This window comes from Lates calcarifer, linkage group LG4 (genome assembly GCF_001640805.2).
Source record: "Lates calcarifer isolate ASB-BC8 linkage group LG4, TLL_Latcal_v3, whole genome shotgun sequence".
NCBI classification, from domain to species: domain Eukaryota; kingdom Metazoa; phylum Chordata; class Actinopteri; family Centropomidae; genus Lates; species Lates calcarifer.
Window position 1 is genome coordinate 7,279,659 of NC_066836.1, and position 12,166 is coordinate 7,291,824.

Here is a 12,166-nt window from a genome sequence, read left to right on the forward strand (position 1 = left end):
TTGTAAATGAGCTTCTCAAGGCTCCTCCTGTACTGTTAGAAATGAACCTCATTTATGAGCAAAAACACACACACATTCAAACAAACATCTTTCAGCTACAGCCTCTCCTCTAGCTTTTCCGCAAAAAAAGGGGCAAGGAGCTGCATTTTAAACTAAAGGCCACCATCGCCACAAGAGGATCTACCTGCCTCCTCTACGCAGCCTCAATGTAAATTGAAATAGCCACATTTGCATACAGCATAAGCAGCACTGCCCCCCAGCATGGGAACAGGATGCCTGGTTGAGATTGTTAAGGTGGAAGCTTCAACCCCTTTTTATGGAAATCATAAGATTTTCCCTCGAGTAAAAGCATGATTTCCGTTCAACAACAGTGAGGTAAATAGTGGATGTCTGGGGCAAGCTGAATTCATTTGGAAATAGCAGCTGTCTGTCTCAATGTTTGTGCGTCAATGGCGCCTAATACAGCTCATATTCAATTAGATGTTTAACTGTTTAAGAGTTAAGGTAGCTTTATGGCAGCCTCTGTGTCCCTCTGTAAAACACTGAAATGACCTTGTGGAGGATCCATCAGTGTTCAAGTATTTGGAAGTAATTGAAGGAGTTTAGTGCTGCAGCTCTGACAACTGTCATAGCAGTAACCTTCTACATTCCTGTAGTACTCACACTGTTTTCTCCCATGGGAGTGCGGGCAGATTGACAGATTGGTGACACCAACATTAGTATGCAGGTGCATGTCAGTGCTGAATCAGACAGCGATGAGCTCAGCAAGCAGATGCAAACACCTTGGAGGGATGTGTTGTCATGAGATCTGAGGTGGAATTATCACATGTCACTGCCCCGCCCTGTTTCGCTCCTCTTTTTTGGTCTCGTCTTGATCCGAGTCCGCTATGGTTGGTGGTGAACCTGTTTGTTGCATTCATCTCATACTGCATGATGTGGAAAAAAATGTATCCTGACATCATCTTATACTGAGTATTTTTGTCATTTTGAAACTGCATGGTGGCTGGCTGCCTTTCGTGCTAGTACCATGCTGTTTTGGAGACATGATAACTGTTATCACTCACTTGTGACATGTATATTTACTGCTGAGAGAAATAGTTTTGTTTTTAAAGATGTATTTTTTAAATCATGGGATGCAGGTAAGTTTGCCGTTGTCGGTCTCATTTCAATTTGCCAGATTATAACTTGCTTCATCCGTCTGCCATTTGCAATTCAGTAGCAATGATTAGGTGATGGTTATGGACAAGGAGTGTCAAAATGACCACACAGAGACAGGTCTCCTGGGCTTTCATGCTTTGTTAGAAACAACATGTTAGCCTTCTGTCTGATGACTACAGCTACTTGGGATTGTGAATACTAATCTAAGCCATCTGGCAGAGGAGCATCTCCCTTGAGGGCTTCGGTGAGACATGGTCAAACAGTTGGTGATAAAAGAACACAATAATGGCCTCACTGAGCAATGCACACTCAACAAAGGTTGGAGAAAAGATACCTGCACTGGCAGTAATTTGGAGCAGTATCTCAGGCCGTCAAGCAAATATTGACTGAGAAGAATTGTTTAGTCATAAGATATATTAACATTTACCCTATACTTAAATATGGTCACATTTTCATCTTATGTCATCACTAAGGATCTCTGAAAACATTATTTTTAGCTCAAAACTCAATGTACTTCATCAGAGTAGCATTCCCCCTGAGGGTCTAAATAAAGTCTCTTTGTAAAACTCTTAAACACAGTTTGCTCAGTTGTTGACATTAAGCTGCAGCAGTGTGATTGCCTCTTTAGATCTTACATGAATTCTTCTGCATTTGTTGTGCAGTATAGTTGCAGTATAGCTTAGCTGGGTCCTAACGTCTGGCTGAGCTAGATAACCCTGCATGACATAAACACTTTGGTTTGTCAATTATAGCCATACACAGAAAGCCTAATCAGACTGTGATGGTGGTGACATGTTGTTCAGTTGATTTATTGACCTTCAGTCATGGTCTTTTTTTCTGCTTAACACGACTAGGCAAATATTCTGTTAGCAGTTTCTTTAAACTTGCCAAATCAGCTAAATGCTTGTGTTGCCGTAAGCATTTTCTTGACAAAACTGCGTCCATGTCTGAGACACTTAATTACGCATGAACTGGGTTAGACTAGTTGACTACAGGCTCTCTAGCGAGTCACTGTACAGATATCCGTGCTGTGGTTTCATGCCAAGTTACATCTTATATTCCACAACTGTCAAGACAGCTAAATTTGTTAATCCTCTATGCAGGAGCTCTACAAATTGAGAACAGCGAGGAATCCGACCAGGGAAAATATGAATGTGTTGCCATGAACAGTGCTGGGACCCGTTACTCTGCTCCTGCCAATCTCTACGTACGAGGTAAAGTCAAACATCTCTTTCAATATTTGAATTAATCCATCATTTCTGTTGTACCAAGCATTTGTAAACCACAAGCAACCATGAAACCCTTTCACATTTCTTGTCTGTTGTCTGTTCTAAATGTGTTTCACTCACCAGTGACCATGAATCTCTCTATCTCCACCTTTAACCTGAGCAGAGTTCTAATCAGCCAGGATAAGTGAAAACACTTGCAGGGCCTTTAATTGACCACATTTATACCACTTTTTCACTCTCTTTGTCTCTCCTTCACCCAATTCTCTCACCATTATCCTGTCTATGCCATTCCTCCCTCACCAATGTACTAACCTCAACCTCCTGTTTGGCTGCAAATTCGACCAGGTGCAGCCTCTGTGAAAACAGCTGCATTGAAACCGTTTCCTCTGCTGGCACTGAGAGCCATGCCAGACCTCCTTTCTTTTTTATTTTGACTGTATCGAAAGGCTCCATTATTTCCCCCCCGCACAACCCAGAGCTCCTAAAGACATGGAGGGGCCTGGAGTTTCAGGGTTTGTTTTTGTTGTGGTGTCTCCGTGAGCAGACTAATGCAGGGCAAAGGCAGCATTGTACCCATCCTGGAAAAAGCTGGTATAGGGGAGAGAGTGGTCTAGGTCAGCCCCTGCGGATATCACCACCATGTCTGATGTACATGAAACAGAATAGCTGCTCCAGTTGTTAGTGTGGGTGGAGGGGAGAGGAGGTAGTGAAAGTGTCAGGGTAAGAAAGAGACATGTTGGCTATCGCTTCATAATTTTGTTAAAAGCATACACAGTAGTGCACCATAAAGGCTATTTTATAGATCAGTGATTTCGCCATCTCTTTTTTCGTTGATCTAAATAAATTTGAATCAAGAGAGCTATTTTTTATACAAATTTCCTTCTCACTAAGATATGCTTTATTAGTATTTAGGATCAGTTTTTTCCTTATAGGAAAGTATCCAAGAAAAATGTTTTTGCAGCAGACAGCCTCCTCCTGGATCAGAGGAACCTGAGGTAAAATCATCTTCAAGGACCAGAGCAGAATCAAATTTACAGATTAAACACATAGGGCTCCAGAAGGTTTAGATCTTAAATCTTGACAGGGGGAGGTAGTCAGCCAAACAGCAAAGGCGAGGAGGGGATGTAAGTCTCGTCTATTAATCAGGGCATGCCTGTCACAGGTGCAGACGTGGCCTTTTTTTCCCCTCAGAGGTAATTACAGTAGTTGTGTGGCGTGGCGCCAGCAGGGCCCCCAGGCCCAGCTAGTCTGTAACACCACCCAGGTAGCTGTCAACCCGTTGGCCCCAACGCCAACTTTTCCGCCAGCCTCACCACACCAGTAGAGAGATAGAAATCAAACCAACCGTAACCTTTTAAAAGTGTGCTCGTCTGGAATGGAGAACAAAGGCTCAAGCCATGTTTTCACTCCGTCTTTGTTACCACTGCAGGAATGAGAAGACAAGACCTGGGGCTGTGTTATCACTGGGTTGCTTGATTGGGTTTAAAACATGAGGGACTCAAGACAAGTGGCCTTTGACGTACCTTTCTTCCCTTCCTGTTGTTTTATGTTTTTCTTTTATTCGAAGACACCAGAGGGAAGATTTAGGGGCTTACAACGTCTGCTCGAACCTGTAAACATAACAAGCTTTGGGAGCAAACGGGTCATTGGACAACTGTTAAGTTTTACAGTGTTGATGTGTAGCAGCAGGCTGTAAAAATTTGGTTGGTTCCAAATTTCTAGAACAGTATTAAAATGATGCTTGAGCTATGAACAAATAAATACAATAATGTTACAATTTTTAATACCTTTTGGTGTACAAGATATTGCAATTTAATGCTGAGATTAACTGCGTTTCAATATTCTGTTCTCATTTTTGAGGATGCTATAAGAATCTATTGCTTGATTAAATGAAATTTCATCCTCCCTGAGTAGAACAATAATTTGTAGCCTTGAAATGTCAATTCAATAGTTACCACTACTTGAAGGTGACATATGAAAAGATTACCATGGGAGAAAGAATTGCGGTATTATTCTCTATCAACACCCTTGTAACACCCGCCCACACACACACACACACACACACACACACACACACACACACACACACACACACACACCCCTGTCAGACTTGCTTGTTACAGGTTGGTGTTTTGTGTTTACAAATGTGTTTTTGTTTTTTTCCATTCATTGCCACTACCTGATCCAATTCTAGTTTGCAGGTGCACAAACATGCTGTCAGTACTACCGTCACCACCTTTGTCTTGACATTTTAGAGCCACCAGAGTGATGTCCTCATATTTCTGTGTGGGAGGGGAGGGCGAGACTGAAGGCGGGGGGGCGGGGGTGGGGGGGGTCTGCTCATGGATTGTTTTCCTCCCTCCTGTCCGCGTATCTTTTTATGTCCTTCCACTTCTCATCCATTAAGAGTGTGTGCGTGCTTGTAGGTGTGCAGGTGCGGGTGTGCCTTGTTTGCTGTGGGTCACTTTCGGTGACCCCCCTCCGAAGCAGGACTCCATCAACGTGGGCAGAATCACAAGCATCCTGTGATTGTGCATGAGCTCTCATTTGTCAAACGCTTATCCCACAACGGAGGAGGGATGTCAGCTTCTGTCTGCTGGCACTCCCTCATATATCCATGTGACATGTCAATATGTCACTGAGGATAAAGTGCTGCAGCTGGGCTTTTCTTTTACCAAAATATCTTCATTTTATTTTTCATCTGTGTGTCTGGGTGTCAGGGAGGGAAACTTGCAAAGTGATGAATTCAGGTCAGCTTTATGAAGGAAAAGATTAGGTACCAGGGCACATATAGTGTCTCCTACATCAACAAGTGCCCTTGATGGGATGAAATAGTCATTTTAAAGAGGAAATAAAATTATAATAAAATCTTCATGCATAGGTTGCATGAAACATAAAAAGTCCAATATCTGGAGCTTAAGTGGTAGGAAAATTTTACTTGTCATGTGATCTCTGAATAATCCATATAGGTATTCAGATCAGAGATGTGATATCATTGGTAAAGATAAATCATCAGGTAGCACAATTAACTGCACAGTCATTTTAAAGTAAGTGCGATGTCAGACAAAAGTTTGAAATGGTCAGATAAGTCTTAAAAAGTTTCACTCCCCATTTATTTGAGTTTTTAAATTAGATATATATCCTATTCGATATTTTGAATTTAGACAAATTAGACACTAATGAATCACTATTGAAAGTGAGATTCCCTCCCTGCTACATTACTTCGCTTATCTGTACCATGTCACTAACCTCCACTGGGTCTATGAAAACACTGTTCTGTTTCACTGTGTTGTCTTCCTCTCCACTTTGTGTCTTTTCATTCCATTGCTCACCTCCATCAAATCACTTCATCCACAAACAGATCAGCGTGAAGGTTGGTCATTTTCACTTTTAATCCCTTCCCTTCAATTTGATGCAGATTTTTAGGTGAGGTCAACCATCCCTCCCATCCTCTCCAATGAAAACACTGTTATCCCTGCCCTGAAAAACAAAAATATTAATAATAGCTCTCCCTAATCCTCCGTAGTGTAAATGTGTCGTTTTGTCTACTTGTTTGCATGAGTCCCTGAATAGTTCTTGCATGCTTTACAATGCCACTCCCCTAAAACCGTGTTTCGATTAGCCTTGCCAAAACACACAAGGAGTCCCTGTGCTGCTTGCTTAAGTCATTATTAAATCTCTGTTGTGTTATGTTGCTGTGTATTCCTCCCGACCGCACCCATAGTGTCACTGTCAACCACATCCACCAAAAACTATAGCTCCTTTCACCCTCAGGTTTTCCATCCACCCATCAGAGGTGTGTTATGGATTACTCCGGTATTCAGGTGGCAACTGGATTTGTTAGGTATTTAGGCAGCAACACCCCTGCTCCCCCACTGAGGGACATGGGTATCAGAACTGACAAAGCCGTTCTCAGGGGATTATGGCTGTTTTACTGCTATGAGCATCCTCCACCCAGAGACTGAAGGATGTGATAGGCGCATGTTTGTCTAATGAGAAGACATCCTCCCATCTCCATGTGATATTGCAGGAGGAGGTCCAGGAGGACAGAAAGTTTATTATGTGGTGCTGAAGGACTTTTCAAGAAATGTAAACACTTTTCACATCTAATTTTCTTTAAGTTACTGTATAACAACTAGTCATTAACAAATTTATACAAGTAATTGATTTTATGACTTTCGGGCCTTGATCCATGTGTTTACAGACTGAGTCTCTGCTTTAGAGTTAATGAATAATGACATTGACATTGTCCTCGAGAAGTAATGTTTTGGAAATTATTCCTTCCCTTGTACCATCTGCAAAACACTGCCACGCAAAAAGCTGACCTATAGAATATTTAAGAATGAGCTGGCAGTGTGCTGACAGGGGGATGATCAGCCATCATGGTAGCCCAGTGCTGCTGCCAGGAAGCCTGGGAGCCTGCTGACTCTGTGCCAGTTTGCTCAGATATTGATTCACTGAACAGGTTCTTCTATCCTTGGGCACTTTGTCAAGGCAGTTAAATTTATAGGTATCCAGCAAGCAGGCAGGCAGAGTGGAGACAGGGCTTATTTTGTGGTTTTGATAGAGTCCTGGAGCCCGTCTCTCCAAGCTGCTCTCAACAGGAGAGAGGCTTCGGGGGAATCGATAACAATTACCTGCCCTCTAGTCATTTTGTTCCACAGCACCTCTCCAAACTTAACCGCATGCCATGAATTATTCACAACATTAAGTGTTCAATATACACAGGCCCCATTGACTGACTGCTCTTAGCACTGTTTAGTCTATGGAATCATGAAAGAATTACAGATGATTTGAGTGTAATGGTCTTGCATTAGGCCCACTTCTCCCAAGTTTCACTTCTTCATAAGCATATGTTGTGAAAAATAGCTGCACTTTGCGATGGTGCAGTTGTGTGAGAAGACACATGTGGCTTTTTACTAACTCATCTGTCGTGCATTAGTCACACTGGAAATCAGATGTTTACTCATTTATATGAGAAAACTGGACCAAGTTCCCCCTTTATCTTCTTCCCCCAGTGTACACAGGCTTATGAACCCATCCCATATCTTTCCTCAGCTCCTGTGCATGCTTTCCCTGAGAATGTCATCCCTGTCCTGTTCCCAGGCTGGTAACACTAGTTGGCTTGTCCAGTCTTTGCATGTAAAAAATCAGCCATATGTCTGTGAACTTCAGAAAGCAGATGTCATGTCTGATCATCTGTTAATCTTTTCAGACTGTTTATGTATGTTACTTTTTCCTGCATGAAACCTTCAACATAATTTGCTACTTAATAAACCTAATAAACCTCCTTGTTCATTAAGTCATTTTATAAACTTAACATTGTAATTAGTATTAATATTAGATCATTGTCACTCTATCCTAGACTTTTGCTGACCTCTTTACTGTTTACAGTATTACACTGACTTTTTGGTTTGCCTCTAGCCCTCTGAAAAGGTCAGAGGTTTTATAAAAAAAACCTGTGAAGTTTTGATTTATCTTGGAAATAATGTAAAACAAACTCAAAGACCTAATTCTAAAACATGTATCATTCAGTTTGTTTTGTGGCTCAGCCCTTGGATATTAATATTTTTATGAGTCAAGTAGTTTAAGCCTGCATGATTATATCTATTAAAAAATCAGCAGCAGGTCTATATACAGCTTCTCAATTATTTTGGGAAAATTCAGATGAGTGTGAACCAGGTCCCCCCTATTATAGTGCAGTCCAGAGAACCAGCCTTTTCCTGACTGGAATCTCAAAAGGTGCTTTTGTGTTTTTCCATTTCACCACATAATGAGGGGAATAACAAGCATGGCTGTAATGACGTTCCGGTTCAAATTAGATCGGGGAGGGAGGGGTGAAGGGTGGGGGTAAGGGAAGGTGGAGGGAGACTCACATTTGAAAATCCATTTTCATGGAGACCGGTGCAAAAGAGCAATTACAGTCAAGGGCTTTTTTTTCCAGAGAGACATGGAGATGTTGTAGTGCATTAGGGGAAACAAGCAGCAGAAATTCTGCAGGGATAGTTTTCATGCTGTAATGTTTTGAATACATACAACTGGCAGTAGTGGGATAGCAATAATGGGTCCCCACTTGGGAGCTTAATGTTTGGCTTGGCCTCACTTTCTCCATAATCAAGGTTAAGGAAGTGAGAGCTCCTGCTTCTTACATTCGGAGCATACTATGGTTATGCTCAGCATGTCAGAAATTTAACAGCTCTGACACTGATGGATGTTCACGTAGCAGTGTCAAGTAAGGATTTCTTTACCATGTCAAGCAGATAAGTTTGTTGTGGTTGCCAGAAGTTACCAGAAAAAGATCTAAAGTGTGTAAATATGGCAAACATTTCTTGTGTATCTTTATTTAGATAGAAAACAAGTCATATGTAAATGGCTGGCTGCCTATTTATTCTGGGCCAGCTTTTCAGTATTGCATGGAGCCTCTGCATCGGTGTTTGCCTTGTCCCTGGCGACGTCAATGGGCCCTTCTTGTCTCCATGGGAACCCCTTTTTAATGTCAGCCTATCTGCATATCAGAACTGCACAAAGAGAGAGAGTGAGTGAGAGAGTGAGAAAGACTGGCTGAGCAGAAGGAGCCAGAGAGAGGGAGCAGGAGGAGAAATCAAACAATGCCATTTCCACAGGGTCCCTCAATGATGCAACTCTCGCCACCATTTGACACTCTGACAAAAGAGGGCCAGACACAGTCTCCAGCAAAACTGGGCTATTTTTTGATTATATTCCCTTTTGTAGGCAAGTGGATAAAACACCTCCTCAAAGTTTTCTTGTGAATTTCCAGAGCCATTTTGTGACAGTCCTATTATTCCCATTGTGCTCGCCTGCACACTCGGACAAAAGCAATCAGCTCTCCATTCTGTTAGCTTTTCTGAGTTAGCTTTTAGCCTTGTGGTGTTATGGTGCAAGACCATTCATGAAATCACAGAAAACATCATATTTACCTTACACATACTACCTATTAACTCCTTTTTCCTCCTCTTCATTTCTTTAGTGCGAAGAGTCCCACCCAGATTTTCCATTCCACCCACCAACCAAGAGGTGATGCCAGGTGGCAGCATCAACCTGACATGCGTGGCAGTGGGCTCTCCGATGCCCTATGTCAAGTGGACGATGGGCCTGGTAGAGCTGACCAAGGAAGAGGAGATGCCGATGGGACGCAATGTGCTGGAGGTCACCAACATCCGTGAGTCAGCCAACTACACCTGTGTGGCCATCTCCTCTCTGGGCATGATTGAAGCCACGGCTCAGGTTACTGTCAAAGGTGAGAGCTGTTATTCAGACCTGTTCAGACTTGTTACTCTATCAACCTGTGAGGTTGTTGCTGTAACGATGCAAACTCTGCTGTTGATTTGAGTCATCTACAGATTCAAATCCAGATAATGAAAGGTTATAAAAAAAAGACTGAACCACTTTCAAATGGCCTCTAAAACTTCTTGTACATAATCATCAATGCCCTGTGCTGTGGCCTGTGGTTTTTGTTGATACTGAGTGGTAAAAAGTAAAGACCTGCCTGTTTTCAGGCTCTGTCAATGAGCATTGATGTCAGGGGTTGTATGTGTGTCTGTCTGCATGTCTGTTGAGTCCTTTTTTTGTATATCCAAGTGTTTGTGTTAATGTGGCTCTACCCACCTGTGTGTATGTGACTGTGCTGTCTACCCATTGCAGCTTTTCTTATCAGTTGTTGTATGTATTGATCCCACTTTTCACTCAACTGATCGATACACAGAATGTCACAGTCATTTAGAGGGACCACAGCAGTACAGACCCCCTTTTCTTCAAGGAATCCGCAATGAAGACCCTCTGTTTTGTTTGTGTTTGTTGTTCAGTCACAACGGGAACCACTCTTGCAAATTTTTTGTATCGCCAGTAATGGCCGGGCCTGTTATAAAACACAAAATTGGGATTTCAGTCTAGCTTTTCTATTCATTTGGGGATAATGACTGCTGACAGTACTATAAGGATTAGCTTATGAAACAATCATTTCAGTGCTATGAGTTACAGAATAGAGAATTATGGAGTCATGTTTTTTTTAGTTAAGCAGTATTGTGTCTGCATTTTGAGAATTATGGTTTCAGATGCGTCAGGCGTCCAATTTTTCTCAAATTACCCGCAAGTTCTAAAGGTCAATTCCTGGTATCATAGCTAAATACCCTGCCTCTCACTCCTCAGCCTTGCCAAAGCCCCCAACCTCTCTCATTGTGACTGAGACCACAGCCACCAGTGTGACTCTCACATGGGACTCTGGGAACCCAGAACCCGTGTCCTACTACATGATCCAATACAGAGCCAAGTCCTCAGACAATGGCTTCCAGGAAGTGGAAGGTGTGGCAACCACCCGTTACAGCATCGGTGGACTTAGCCCATACTCTGAGTATGAGTTCCGTGTCATGGCTGTCAACAACATTGGCCGCGGGCCGCCCAGCGACCCCGTGGAGACGCGCACTGGAGAACAGGCCCCCTCCTCACCACCTCTGCACGTCCAGGCACGCATGCTGAGTGCCAGCACCATGCTGGTCCAGTGGGAACCGCCCGAGGAACCCAATGGGCAAATCAGGGGCTACCGGGTCTACTACAGCTCGGACCTGACGGCTCCACTCAGCGCCTGGCAGAAACACAACACAGATGACAGCAGTCTGACTACCATCTCGGGCCTGACTCCAGATATCACATACAGCCTCAGGGTGCTGGGCTTCACCTCTGTAGGTGACGGGCCACCTTCTGACATCCTGCAAGTGAAAACCCAGCAGGGAGGTGAGCAGCCAACCGTTATGTGTGGCTATGTGTGTTCATTTATGTGTGTCAATGTATAGATGTACAAATTGTTTATTTTGCCCATACACCTAAATATGCTTACAGATACCATTAGACAAAGTAAACGCTTCGATGTATAATCAACTCAATGTCCTGTATTACATCAGGGGTAAGGGCTGAGAAAGCTTTGTGCGCATTAGTTTCTCTTTTCCACAAGCCTTCCTGTACAGTCAGTTTCAGTGGTTATTACTGCTGACACACTGGAGAATATTTAGCTTTAGTAATGTACTCTGTTCTTTTTATTCTTCAACCTCTGTTCTCTTGCTTCTCTGTACCCAGTCCCTGCCCAGCCGTCCAGCTTTGAAGCAGAATCCGAGCTGGACACCCGCATCATGCTAACATGGCTGTGGCCTGTGCAGGGCCCCATCACAAAGTATGAGCTGCAGTACTGGGAGGCTGGCTCAGACAACAAGGTTAGAATAACAACATGAAGTTATAACTACTTCATGACCTGGTTTTCTCAACCACATACCATCTTTGTTTGTCTGTCTATTTATCTATCTATCCATCCGTCTAACTATCTGTATGTGTCTGTCTGTCTATCTATCTATCTATCTATCCATCTATCTCATTTGCGTTGGTCTCATATTTTACTGTGGGACTGCAGACAAATGAATCTTGCTCTTTATGATGCAATTTCTCTGAATGGGAAGACTCGGCTGAAGCAATGTTATTGTAGTACTGCAGTCAACTCCCTAGCTGATGAGAAAGATTTACTGTGGTAACAGACAGCACAGTTGTTCAGTTCTATCTCTCACTGTTGTGGCCCCTCATTCAACTCTGCTGGACCACTAGTTTTTGGAATAAGACCCCCTCAAATTTGGCAGTATTCTCTACCCTGCATGCTTGTAGGAAGGACAGAGAGCCATTTACACTTGAGGATTTCAGTTGAAGATTTATGTCTCCATATTAAAGCAACACAACATTATCCCTTACAACTCAAGATGCAGAGAAACTTGACAGGACTGTTT

The 12,166-nt window shown here is 42.9% G+C and overlaps 1 protein-coding gene across 14 annotated transcripts in view; it reads left to right on the plus strand.

The window, feature by feature from the left end:
* LOC108884197 (receptor-type tyrosine-protein phosphatase F) overlaps window positions 1-12,166 on the plus strand; it is a 159,076-nt gene that overhangs the window by 89,816 nt on the left and 57,094 nt on the right. For all 14 annotated transcript variants that reach the window (XM_051069903.1, XM_018677922.2, XM_051069909.1 and 11 more), the window contains 4 exons: window positions 2,262-2,372; window positions 9,376-9,645; window positions 10,554-11,135; window positions 11,475-11,608. In XM_051069903.1, coding sequence (XP_050925860.1) covers window positions 2,262-2,372; window positions 9,376-9,645; window positions 10,554-11,135; window positions 11,475-11,608 — 1,097 coding nt within the window. The remainder of the gene's footprint in view (window positions 1-2,261; window positions 2,373-9,375; window positions 9,646-10,553; window positions 11,136-11,474; window positions 11,609-12,166) is intronic.